This window comes from Lissotriton helveticus, chromosome 6, assembly GCF_964261635.1.
Source record: "Lissotriton helveticus chromosome 6, aLisHel1.1, whole genome shotgun sequence".
NCBI lineage: Eukaryota > Metazoa > Chordata > Amphibia > Caudata > Salamandridae > Lissotriton > Lissotriton helveticus.
This window is the reverse complement of record NC_136067.1, coordinates 1417591933-1417606327: the sequence shown is the minus strand read 5'-3', so window position 1 is coordinate 1417606327 and position 14395 is coordinate 1417591933. Positions and strand designations below refer to the sequence as shown.

General features: G+C 41.3%; 1 protein-coding gene across 1 annotated transcript in view; it reads right to left on the bottom strand.

Moving 5' to 3' along the window:
* The window catches only part of GRM1 (glutamate metabotropic receptor 1), a 2398293-nt gene that overhangs the window by 412672 nt on the left and 1971226 nt on the right, over nucleotides 1-14395 (bottom strand). Inside the window, exon 4 of the mRNA XM_078649207.1 lies at nucleotides 8997-9243. Coding sequence (XP_078505333.1) covers nucleotides 8997-9243 — 247 coding nt within the window. The remainder of the gene's footprint in view (nucleotides 1-8996; nucleotides 9244-14395) is intronic.

Genomic DNA, 14395 nt, shown 5'->3' with positions numbered 1-14395 from the left:
GCATTGCAAATGCTTGTCTTTATTCCTTTCTCATTTGTATTGTGAATTTTAATGCTTTTCCTCTTCTGGAGAATCCATCATATTGTTTGAATTTGGATGAATCTGTATTTTTCTGAACTGACTCCATCATTTTGCTCAATGTTGATGAATAGGTGTAAGTAGAAGCTGGGCTCTTTTTGACACCATGTGTTAGTTCCATCTTTTAGCACTTGCTCCTTCCTGCTGGTTCCAGTTATGTGCCACCCATTCTCTCCATATTTATGGGCATACCTTAGCGCCGACACTTAGCAGACTAACTTATACATTGCCTGGATTGCATCCTTGACCTGTTTTTTTATCTTTTATCTTTTTTCTTTTCTCATTTTTATTTTGAATTTAAATGTCTCTACCTTCAGGAGAATCCATTTTATTGTAGGAATTTGGGTAAACCTTTGCTTTGTTGAACTGGCTCATTCCTTTTGATCACTGTTGTTGCCACCTTGTTATCCTGGTTTGCAGACTTAGCACTCCAACCCTAGGTCACTCCCACTTTCCTCCTGGCTGCTGTCCATCTGACCATTTTATGGTTATTTAAAGCATACCTTAGCAAGGAAGGGCCTGCATGAGCTAGTCCAGGGCTGGCCCACACCCAGTTCCAGTAGCCCTGTTTGCTCTATCATCCAGGAATCTAGGGAATCTTTGTTAACCTTTGCACATATCCTGCTTCAAATCTTATAATGAACCCTTTTGACAATACCTAATCTGTTTTGCCTCATACAAAGTACTTTAAATTAATCACCATTATAGTGGTAAACAGCCCTCTATTCTCTATTTGTTCGCCTGTCTCTTGCTTAACACTCATTATTTAATAGGATGGGTGTCCTCGCTGCGGCAATGCTGAGAACCACCAGAGATGGTGAGTTTGTCTGCAAGATAAGGTAGGGGGAGGGGTTGCAGCTGGTGCAGGCTGCCAATGAAGTTCCTTCAGGTTGAGAGTGATGTGATCATATTTCTTCAAGACCTGCATGAAACTTGCTCAGGCATGACAGTTACTCTTAGGAATTCCAATGTGGAGTATGCTCTATGGTGTTACCATCATCCAGAGGTGAGAGTATGTGCTAATTCTGAAGTCACATCCAGGAAGAAATAGTTTCCGTTTGTTTGGAAGAGAGAGAACCTCCTTTACGAGGTTTTGGTGCAGGGGAGCACCACAAAATAATCATGCTGTGCTGTCCTGCGTCAAAAGAAAAGGGCAGGAATGTGCCATAGCTATGAGATATGACTCATTCCTGTCCTTTTCCCCTGCCCTGGCACACAATGGGCTGCCATTAGCTAACACAGACACCCTTGAGCCATGGTGCAAGGGTGTCTGCATTGTTGGGGTGATAGTTTTGTTGAGGGAAGGGACACCGTCCTGAACAAAAACAATCACAAGACATGTTTTACTCTTACTGTATATGCTTCAGAATGCAACACACATAGAAAGAGGAACAAACAAGGAGAAATACGGATATTTCTCCTCATTGCTCCTCCCTAACGCCTCACGCATTCCCAGGTTTACGACTCCTCTTAAATCTGGAAATGCTTCTGATTCCATGGGTCTTGCGTGGGAATACCCACAGCAACACCCATGGAATGCCCCTTTCATGATGTTTTCTGCTTGAAAGGAGCATATATTAACAAAGCCATAAAAAACCATGCAAAGTAGCTTCGTGTGGCCTTGTAAATATGCTGTGGCACATTGCGCCACCAGAGCAGTGCCTCTACGGCAGCACAAAAGTTCCATAGGTGACTCGTAAATGAGGCCCAGAGTTGATACCTAGCCATCGTATTTTTTGGCAATATGTTCCTTGAGGTGAATCCAAAGGACGTGGCATTCTGTAAAAGTTACTTTTCTAAGTTGTCAAGGTTCATGTAATTGAGCAAAGTTTGCACTGTTTCTTGTTTTTTGTTCTTGGATATATTAGGAATTCCGGTATGGTTGAGTTCAGTTTCTGGTAGGCTCTTGGCATCAACGTCTGGATGATACACAGGCAATGTCTGAGGAGTTTGATGTCTTGAGCTGAGGAGACTTTCAAGTAAGGATTGTTTATCACTGGCATATTGGTGAATCTTTACGCCTAGTGGGACACCAAGCAGCTTCATGTAGAGTTTGAAGATCACATGAGACAGTATGGAGCCCTGGGGGACTCCGCAGGTGATAAGCATCTTTTGAAACCTGGAAGTGCCTATATGAACTGGTGTCTGTTGGAAAGTTTGGAAATTGACAATGAACACTATTTGAGTCTTCTGGGAGTTTATGATGGTAGGATGGCTGACTGTGTCAAAGGCGGCAGAGAGGTCCATCAATATTAAGGGATGGGTGTCATCTTCATCTGTGGTTAGGAGGACACGTTCCACAAAGTGTAAAGACGAGACAGTGTGAGCTGAAGCCAGATTTGTCATTGTTCAGGAAGTAGTTAGAATTAATTACATCTTGAAGTTAAATATCGACTGTTTTTCAATTATCTTGCTAGTGAATAGGGGGAATAATTAAAAAAAAGAATAAACAAAATTTGAAAACATTTATCCAGCTAGTATCTGTCATGGTGAGGAAAGTTCCAAATCATTTGCAGATTACTCTAGATCACTCTATACTCCACAAAATCCTCAATCAATTGATATAAAGATGAAAAGTGCTCTTCTATTAATAAAACATTTCTCATTGATATTAATTTTACATTCATAGAAAAGGATATCATAGTAGATTAAATAGCTAAATCAATACATTTCTTTAAAAAAGATAAAGCCCAATGTCCTGACAGTTTTTCAATTGAACTTGACATACATTTCATTAATCTTTTATTACAAGTAAATGTTGTCCTTTTTCACTCACTTCTCAAACTCTGACTCCTCACAATGTATTTCCATTTGATGATAAAAAAAATAAAGCTACTGGTTTATGCAGACGGTACTTCAATATTTTTATCAGTCCCGGAATTTCACTCCCTTGTTTGCTATTCTCTCTTGCTACAAATTAAGGGCCAAAAGTACAACCCTTTTTTGTGGCCGCAAATGGGAGATTGGCCCATTTGCAACAGCAAAAAATGTTCCAGGCATGTACAAAATGCTATTTTGCAAGTCACTGACTTGCAAAATAGCATTTGCGACTCTCGCTATTAGGAAAGGGGGTCCCTTCCTAATAGCGAGTCACCTTGCCATGTACTATTGTTTTGCGACCGTATTTCACTTGCAGTTTACCACCCACTTCAAGTAGGTGGTAAACCACTCACAAGTGTGTGCGTAAATATTTTTTAAGAGCAGGCAGTGGTCGCAGGGACCACTGCCCACCCTTAAAAAATTTAACTGAAAAGTTTCATATATGTTTTTTAAATGCATCCCGTTTTTCTTTAAGGAAAACGGGCTGCATTAAAAAAAAAAGACCTGCTTTATTGAAAAAGCAGTCACAGACATGGCGGTCTGCTGCCCCCAGCAGGCTGCAAATTGGAAGCACTGTCACCTGAATGACAGTGTTCCCAGACAGCACTCCTATGTGAGATTGCTTTCTTCTATGAGTTCTCCCAATGCTTAATATACATAATCACAGTAAGCTCGATTTTGGCTTAGGGTTTCTTCTATTGTATCTCCAAAACTCAAAGTATCGTCATTGTTACATCACAATGTTCTTGTTCAATACTGTTCAATGTAATTCAATTTCATTGATTCCCAAAATGAACATGTTCCAACACTCCCTATGCATTTCGGACCTTTGTCCTTCTTCGGGGAGATGCATTTACATCTGGAAACAGAAACAAATATAGGTATGCTATAGAGGGGTAGAAATTACCTTCCACTGTTCTCAATACGAAAAAATTCACCCGTGTATTAACGACCTCCTTGTGATTGCTGACTTGGTCAAAACAAAGCCTAATCGTGTACATCCAGAAATTATCCATGGGAGTGAGTTTGTGAATGGGCCGTGTTCGGAGCGGAAGCAAAAATGTATTGCGGGATACTTCGTGCTCGTGCAAGTGTGCGTGATAAATTCCATAGTTAACCCAGCGGTCGTGTTCAAATCTAGCGCACTTGGCTGGAGAGAGTAGACGTGATTAACCCGCGTTGGGATAGGAAGTCTAAAACGTTAGGTTAAACCAAAATCTTACCGGGTGGTGTGGATCGGGTTCAGGCTGGTAAAAAAAAAAGCCGTTCTTGGTGCTCTCGGAATCGCGAAAGTAACAGTGAACGCGACACATGCGCGCTACATCAATATCATGTGGAAACAAATGACGGGCAACATCCCGTGGCGGCCATCTTGGGTGTGTATTCGATAAAGTGAATGTGTAAAAACAAACTTAAAAAACATGAATCAGGACCCAAGTTAACAGAAGAAAAGTCCTGTGTGTATGAAAGCTGAATTGGTTGAATGTGCTATGCATGAAGTGTGATGCAAGGAATGTGACTTGTACCTAAACTGGGTATAAAGTAAAAAATCGTGTGAAAAATGATGTCGATGAATCATGGATAGTGAATAAAACACACCAGCAGGTTGCCATCCCTGTGACTGCTAGCCATTCCCAATGGGGTCGCAAATTGCGCTTGCCTCATGAATATTGAACAGTCATGCAATTTGCGACCTCATTGGGAATCGCAAACAGTGTCTGAGACACTGTTGTACATTGCATTTTGCGACTTACCCTAAAGCTGACAGGTCTAACACTTGTCCCTCCCTGCTGAAAGTGGGGAGAGCTACCCAGGCTCTAGGGAGTTCTCTTCATTAAGGCAGAAAAAGCTGGATAGACCATTAGCACTGGAGTGGTCTACCCCTGGTCTCTGTTACTCCCTAAAGTCTATATCCTGTATAAAAATGGACCACATCAACCGTTAAGGATTCTCACCCCTCATTTCCATGAGCCACCAGAGGGGTCTGTGGTCAGTCTGAATCTGAAAGTGAGTGTCAAACAAGTATGGCCTCAGCTCCATCAGTGCCCAAACCTCAGCAAAAGCTTCTCTTTCTATTACACTCCACCTTTGTTCCATGGGCAGTAACCTAGAGATGAAGGCTACAGGTTGGTCTAGGCCCTCCTCTTTAAGCTAAGATAGTACTGCCCCATGCCATGCTCTGACACATCTGTTTGTATGATAAACCTCTTGAAGAAGACAGGAAGGAACTTTGAGCACAGGAGCTGTTAAATTTACATTCCAGGGCAGCTCGGTCAAGAGGACGACAATCGTGTCATAACCCTGGAAAAATCTCCTATAGTACTCAGTGAGCCCCAAAAATGCTCTGACCTCAGTCTGGGTCTTAGGGGCAGCCAGGCCATGATGTATCTTGGCCTGAATGGGGGTTGAACCTTCCTCCTGCCCACCAGATGGCCCAAGTACACCACAGACCTCTGCCCTATCTGGCACTTACTTGCCTTGAAAGTCAGGCCTGTCTGTTGCAGAGCATGAAGAACTTCCTGGAGGTGAAAGAGGTGGTCCTTTCAGCTACTACTGAAGACAGCTATGTCATCCAGATAAGCAGCAGAGAAGGTCCAGCAAGGACCTGGTTCACCAGTCTCTGGAAGGTGGGAAGGGCGTTTTTAAATCCAAAGGGCATCACTCTAAACTGATAGTGGCCCTCTGGGGTGGAGAAGGCTCACCTCTCCTTTGCTCCTTCTGTTAGGGCGATTTGACAGTACCCTGATGTAAGATCAAAGGAACTGAGATACCCATAACCGGTCAATCAGCTCATCAGTCCAGGTATGGGGTAAGCAACAGTCTTCTTCACAGAATTTAGCCCTCTATAATCCACACAGAACCTCAGTTCCTGTGTGGTGCCTGGTGGGGCAGAGTTTGGTATCAGACCCAGAGGACTGGACCAGGATCTACTGGAGAGCTATATCATCCCCAACTCCAGGATTCTGAACACTTCACCCTTAATGATGGACCTCATCTTATATGACAACCTGTGAGACCAATTCTTAACAGGGAGGTTGTCCACTGTGTCCACATCATGGGTACACATGTGAGTAGTCCCAATGATAAGGGAGATCAGATAGGAATACTGGCCCAACACTTGGTGCCATGGTGCCAGTCTGTATGTTGTATAGGAGTCAGAGTTTTTCCAGCATGCTGTTTTTCCTTACACAGGATGAAACCACGCTCAGAGCTGGATTACTGCACGCACCAATAAGGAGCATTTTTAGAGCATGGAAGTGCATTGAATTACAAATGTATACCCACCTACTCTGCGAGAGAGATGGGGGCTTTTGTTCCCCCAACCATGTTTTTTTTTCTATTTTCACACAGATACTACATGATGCAAAATTTGATCGTATGTATACAAGTAACGCATGCTTTATAGTTGCAGCATTTATTTCCTTTGTTTTATATCTTTATCACCGTTCTTAGGCTGATTAGGAGTGGCATACACAGTGCGGATCCCTGTGTGGTCCTGACAAAGAGCTTGGGGTAGGCTCGAAACATGTTGATCTATTCACAGAATCTCTAACCCATTATAGTTAGTCTTTCCCTGTATCACCCCATTTTAGACATACCAATCTAGGTATAAAGTATTTTGGCCCACTAGCAAGGTATTTTTAACTCACTATAGCCCACTCCACCACATTTTTCTTCACTACACATAGTCTTCCATATAAGTGCTCCTACATAATTCTCGCAAGTCGCAGCATTCCCCAGTTCGCAGAGAGCTCTCACCATGGGGAAACCCTGGTGAGTGAGGGGACTCAAGAAATACATTTTTCTTTCCTGGAGGCATTTCTGGATCTCACTGATTGGATGCCCTATCCCTAACCCCTGACTAGGTTCTTTAACCAACACCTCAGGTTTCAGTTACAGCACAAAAAATGAGGGCGGTCCTAGCTCATAAAAAACGTCTACCTCCCCCATTCATTTGTTTTTTGATTAGCACAAATACTGCACACATTGCCTTTTTAGATAAGCCTGACATGTCTGTGCCAAGCTACCAGAGACTGAGCACAGGATATCTTTTAGTGTACATCTAGCTTATCCTGAGTAGGATTGTGGCTTCTGCTTGGATAGGATGCATACCTTTGCCAACCAGAAACCAGGGGCCAGATGTAGGTCGGCAAATACCGGTAGGTAACGGCCGATTTCGGCCGTTACCTACCGGTATTTGCAAATGGAGATGTAGGGGGCATTTTATTTACAGAATCGGTATATTTACCGATTCGGTAAATTTACAGAATCGGTAAAATACCGAATCGGTAAATATACCGATTCTGTAAATCAATATGTAGGTGGCACTGTAATTAGTGCCACAGGCCCTTACAGAATCGTTATTTACCATGGAATACTATTCCATGGTAAATAACGATTTCCAGTGTACATGCACATCTGTGCATGTATACCTGTGCCATGTGGCACACAGACATGCCCTAAGGGCATGTGTGTATGTCACATGGCACACAAGCCAGAAACAGGGGTGCAACAGGGTGTCAAAGTGACACCCTGTCCCCCTTGTAAATTCGGTAATTTTACCGATTCGGTAGTTACCGAATCGGTATTTGCTATTGAAGCCTATGGGCTCAAAGGCCCATAGGAATCAATGGCAAATACCGATTCGGTAATTACCGAATCGGTAATTACCGAATCTTACAGATTCGGTATTTTTACCAAATTATTTACCTACATAGCAATTACCGAATTGTAAATACCGAATCGGTAAAATTCGGTATTTACCATTCGGTAAATTGCTATTACCTACATCTGGGCCCTAGTTTCTAACAATGACCTACACTTTACCTTTCTCTCATTATGAGTTGATTATTAATGTGCTAGTATTCACTAGCGACAACCTAAGAGCCACTTAGGCCAACTACACAGGAGTGAGTACTGCACTTCGACAAAAACATATATTGTTGTTTTAGTGGGGTTCAGTTAAGCAGTGCACACCACATGATAGGCCACAAATAAGAGGTGAACTCTTAATAGTAAAGTACACCCATTTTCAAGGTGAAGGTTATCCTGCTATTAACTGCACTAAATTCTATAAAAACTGGAAACACAAATGAAAATTAAATGTATGAATTGGATGTATATGATCCACATCATTATGTTGTTGATGCTTGGTTGATAATAGAATAGAAACATTTAGAAAGGCCATTAAGGTCACAGCAAAGTCATTGGTATTTTAAGGGAGTGAGGGGGCTTAGTCATAAAGAAGTTCATTTGCATTACAAAACCAATACTCACTCAAACTAGCACACCAATACAATAAATGAGTATAAAGGTTGACACAATACCCTTATAAAGGAAGATTGAAATTTACTTCAACATAAATATTCCTTCTTTTGGAGCAACTTGCAGACTTTTCTGGAATTCACAAAGACTTCCATGAATATTCATGAGAAGCTGTGACTGTTGCAGTTCACCAGGAGTGCTTATATCAATAAACATTTAGCAAATGTGTTTTCCAAAAGCACCAATGTAATGCGGGTGCATTTTCTAGCATTTTGTTTTATTCCCCACGTTTTTTTTCCTTGTGAAGAAACCGCTTCCCACTCACCCCCACTATTTTCTCATGCTGAAAATGAATTTACTCCTGCACCGAAAGAGTAAATATATGACAGTTTGTAGGGTGGGTTACTGTCTGCAAACCTGTGAGTTTCTGGATTTTTGCCACCTTTAGCATGAGTATCTTCCCAGAAAAGTTCAAAACATATATATATCCTCATACTTAAATTTAAAATATGCTTGTTTAATAAAATTGTGAGTAGATCAGTTTTTAAGAGCAAATCCATGATGTTTAAAACACAGTCCGAAATTCCCCCCGGAATGATGCTATGTCTGCACCTTACAATCACGTAGATACGAAAAGACCTTTGAAAATTGGGTCCAAAATATCTTCCAAGACAGTACAGAATATTAACTTACAATGCAAAAGAGAATGTTCTATTAACAGCTACATTAGAGCATTTGTCTATTCTGATTATAACAGTTTATTGTAACTCTGAAGGCAGAGGTATGAATTTTCAATTTTTTGGGGTAAAGAAATTGGTTCAGTGACAGTTTACCTGCCAGGAGAGTCTCCATTTTCATCAAACCATACTTGTTTTCCAGAAATGCCACGGAAGGAAGTCTTTATCAGGAACTCCAAGAGCTTGCTGCCATCGATTGGCTTCATCGCATCGCAGAGACCGACATGTCCGGGGCACATGGCAAGATGCATGTCGTGTAGACCATGGGCCATTGCATAAATGGCATTGATGACGAACCCCATCTTGCTGTCCTGAACGTAATTTTCCTCCAGACTTTCATTTCCTGCAAACAAATAAATAGAGGTGCAGGGTATTAAAGGACTGCTAATGTTGGTTCTACAATTGAGACATGTCTACAAATGCATCTTCTTTAAAACCTAGTTCAAAAGAAACACTTAGTAACAGTACAGAACTGAATTGGCTAAGCTATGGTCCTCATTAAGAGAGGTAAATTAATTTTGATCATCCTTTTTACGAAATTAGGAGTTGAGTGAAGTGAAAACCCACCTCAAATAATAATCACAATCCTTGTCAGGGTGAACCACAATAGTCACTAAATAAACCTGTGCTAAACCCTCTGGTAGCTTGGCACACAAGCATTCAGGCTTAACTTAGAGGCAATATGTAAATTATGTATGCAGTACTCAAACAGTAATAAAGTGAAAACAGAACACAATAAAAAAACATAATAGAAAAAAAGAGTACATTTTAAGAAGTGAAATGACACTTAAATGACAAACATCTAATCAATGGAACAGGAGAAATGAATATTGGACGTTTAAGGTTCAACTTGTGCCCAAAAATAAAACAAATCGCCAATTGTGGTCACCTAGTTGTACTGGACTGGGAAAAGTCAAAAGTTAAGGCCAGCCGTGATGGAGTGCGAGTTAGATACAGGGACAAGGTTTGTCTGGTGAAAAGTTTTACTTTCAAACTTAAGGCAAATTTATATCTTGGCAGTAAGGATACTCCGTCCCAAAGGTGATGGAGTATCTTTACTGCCAAGAAAATGGTATGCCCATCTGATTTGTATGTGGGAAGGCCACTGGTGTAACCATGGTGGAGACTACTCCGGCTCTGCCACTACTACACCCCTTCGTCAGCCCACCTATAATGGCAGACCTATAGATGTTTTATAGGTTTACTTTAGGTGGGTGTCACAATGAGTGCTTTAGCATTTGATTTAATGGCCCTGGGTACCTGTTGTACCATATTCTAGGTGCTTATAAGTAAATTAAATGTGCCAATCAGGCGATGCCATTGTTATCATTCTTTAAAATAGAGAGCACAAGCAGTTTACCACTGTTTAGTAGGAGTAAGGTCTGCAGAGTCGTTTGGCCAACAAAAATTAGCTCAGCTAAAAATGGCAAGAATCTGGAAGAATATCATGCAAAAAATAGTGATTTTCAACATCCATTAACATGAGATACCTTCAGAACTGGAAATATTCCGTCCAAGGAAGCATCTCAGCTTTGCTTTGATTCCCCCAGAGCTTTTGGGTGTTGAAAGCAGCTGAAAAGTCTGGTGTAAACTGTAGCGTGTGCTGGGGAATTACCAGGTTAACCAGACTTAGAATTACTGATTGATCCACCAATATCTCATTTCAAAATGGATCATAGGAGTTCCTCTCAGAAAAACCGCTGACTCTGCACCACCAGAGTTAATGGAACCTCTAGTAATGGGTCGAGGGAACTAGTAATGTATATATGTATTTACTTTTCAATTTAATGGAACTTACCGAGATCTATATTTTATTTTGAAGATGATCTAAAAAATAACACTCATTAGTGACCTCAAGTCAAGGCAAAAAAAACCCCCAATAAAAATACATATTTAAAAACACATTGACTTGCATAATCTGACACCATATTTTATTAAACATCCCACAGAAATGCAGACGTCTACATAGTTTAACATTTGAATAATTATGACCTTGATTACAGCCTGCTACGTCTGCTCTCCCCTTTCTCCAGGGAGTTAACAGGAATTAGAACATTGGACTGTTCGGAGCTCCATTAAAAACGATGGAGTGCTCCGGGCTTATAATGGCTGGTATAAGCCTGGAGCTCCAACATTCCAATGTTTCTTTGTTCACAGCTCTGGCTGTGAACAAAGGCTTCAGGGAGCCTGAGGGGATTCCAGTCCCCTCACGCTCCCACAAGGCTTTGTTTTTGTTTGTTAGAACATTCTGCCCTCTAGTGGCAGAATGTTCTAATAGCCTTATAACCCTTCGTAGCTGGGCTATACCGGCTATTAAAGTCCCTCTACCTTGGTAAAGGCCCTCGCCTTCGGCTCGAGCCTTTAACGCTGGAGAGGGCCTTTAATAGCCGGTATAGCCCTCTACGGCGGGCTATAAGGCTATATTAGAGGTGGAATCTCAATTGCTCAGTTCCCTCGGAGTTTCACCTGGTGATTTCAGCTTGTTTGAGCAGTTGAAAAGTATGGTTGACATAAAATAGATCCAGTTTTCCAGAAAATCTCATAACCCTGATGCATGTGGTAACTCCATTATAAGGGAGCCAAGTGAGATAATCAATTTGAAACTGTCTTTTATTCTTGTTTATGCTTGCTTGCATTATTCATTGACATTGTTGTGTGCCCTTTTGTTTGAATGGCAGTAACCATAGCCATGCATTTGGGGAGTAACCAATATGTCTTCTTGTAATACACATGACACATAAATTCGAAACACCAATTAGGTAAGGTTTTGACGCAAATCCTAGCCAACAAATGCTAGTAGAGAGAGATTTGCATCAAAACTCATGGGTCATTGCTTGGGAACTCCCATGTACCATCCATGGAACACCCCCTTGATGCAAAGTAGCGCAAAGTATTTCATGGCACAAATTGATGTTACTATAGGCAACTTTTAAACTCATGTCCTGGTTTGCGTTGAATAGCAAATCTCACCCCAACACTTTTTTAACACAAATCCAGTGGAGCATATAAGAAGATCTTGGCCATAGAGTAGGCATTGGAGTGTTTATTTCTTCATCTCATCCTGTGAGCTGTTGGGAGTCTAGTTCTGCCATGCAGGGAGTGCTTCCCTTTGTGTGCAAGAGAAATTTGAATGACTATTTTACTTCTTGAAAGTACAATGAATCATCACATTTATTCCCAATCAATCCTTCATCTCACACACATATTGAAAACACAAAGCACTTGATTCCGTGCAGCACATGAAGCAAAGGCACTTTTCTATGTATTTGTCAGGATACAGTGCAAGCCTCAACCCTGAAATGGCCTCCTTATTGTTGGCTTTTCTTTTTGCAGATCAGGTCCGCGTGACCTCAAGATGGCTGGCAAAAGTCTTGCGAGATCAATAACAAAAACAGCAATCTTTTGGATGGCCATCTTGCGAGCAGCCATCCTGATTGATTGCTGGTAAAAGCTCAGTAAAATGAGGTACTGTTAAGTTGGATGAGCCCATTTATCTTGATTCTTTGCTCCGCTTGTGTCTCAGCAGGGGACATTGGCAGAGCAATTTCTGTTGCGGCATTAAACATAGTTCATTTTTACCAAATTCATCTCAACCTTCCAAATATTTCATTATCCAAGGGAATGTTCATTTTTGTTCAGCATGTCACCCATCCTTCAATGTCATACATTTTTTAAAAAATATGTTGCTGCACAAAAATGCAGAGCAACTTTTCATAATTTCGCAATCTTCTGCTTTTCAACCGCAGCGACTACAGGTAGAGCGTATTCTCACTTCCCTTCTTCCCCAACTCCTTCAGGAGGAAATGCGGAATGATATTCAAGCATATGTATTACACTAAATTGCTAGCAAGTTCATCAAATGTGCTTTACATAATTATTTTTAACTAAATTATTGCTATCGTAACTGCATGTAGAGACTAGATTAAAAAAAACAGTCAACTCTTCCAAGGTGGCTACGAAGTGTTGACATCTCTGTATGGTCCTCTTTCTATCGTTTTGTACAATTGGTTACCCCCAGCCCTTTCATTTGTTTCAGTGTCGCTGCTACAATAGTCCCTTTTCTGTTTTCATACCCAGTCCTGCTCTTGGTGCCTGTCAGTGTCCCAGAAGAACATCACACCAGCTGACCTGTGCAGAAGAGTGCGCCGAACATCTATACTTCTGTTTTAATTTTACTTATCAGTTGTCCGCTGATAAGGACAGAGTGTGCCCCTTGGGGACAGAAGAGCTTGAAAGTGCTTGGCATTGGTTCAGGGGACTTTTGTAGAGAAATTGATTGATCTCTGCAAGACACATCACTGCAGCAGCAGAATAAGATATCAGCTGTTTGCTTGCATAAAAATGTGTACTTCTTTTTTTATTTTTACTTTAACATTTTGGAACATGAACGTCACATACACAGCGGTGCAGCATTTATAATACGCTGTGCACAAGGGGCATACAAAGAGCTCAACACGTTGCCCTTTTGAGACTTGATAATGCATGGGTTTTTCTTGTGCTCTTCAGGTTACATAGGTATGGTGTTATAATGTGATGGGTGGAAAAGGCTGATTATTGCTTTTAGTGAACATATGAAATGGGAATATAAAACAAGCATTGCCAAAGACAACAGATCCGCCTTTAATGTGATTATGCGCCAATCAATCCATCAATCATTGCAGTTATGCAGTGCATGGTTACCCAGATAGGGCTTAACAGCACTGCAGAAAAGTTAAGACCAACACAAGACATTAGAAAAGCCAAGTCTTCAGCTGTCTCCGGAACTCAAGAGGAGAGGTGCATGTTTGCATTCTCAACGCGAGGGAGTTCCATAGAGAAGGATGAAGACCTGAATAAGATCTGCTACCCTGCCTAGTAAGTTTATAACAAGGTAAGGCAGCTACATAAGGATTCCCAGCTCATAGATTGCTCTTGGGGGAGTAAAAGTGCAGCACTGGCCTGAGGTAAGCAAGACCTCTTCCATGCAGAGACTTATGCATAAGACAAAGCGCTTTGAAATGAATGCTCTTCTGGACAGGCAACCAGTGGAGGTAGCGGGGGCGAGAAGTGACCAAGACATGCCAAGGAATATTGCAGAGCAATCGTGCTGCTGCGTTTTATACTATTTGAAGTCTTCTGAGCGATTTTTTTGAGGCACCTTAATATAACAGATTACTGTGGTGTATCCTGGAGAGAACTACAGCTTGAACAATGATTTTGAACTTCTGAAGGAGGAAGCTAGTGGATCTTCTTAAGGTACTTAAGCAACAGAAAACAGAAAGCTGCAATTTCTGAAATTTGAAAGTTCATAGTGAGCTTTATATCTACCCAGACGCCAAGTTCTTAACCACCTTACAAGGTGGAGGCATAGGGCCAAGCTCAGTGAGCCACCATTGACAGCACCATGCAAACAGACATAAAGAAATATTTGCATTATTATCACAATACAGGTAGACCTATTGGCATTGCCAATGGTTGTTATTATATAGCAGCTCAGGTTTTGCCTCTAGGCTCCC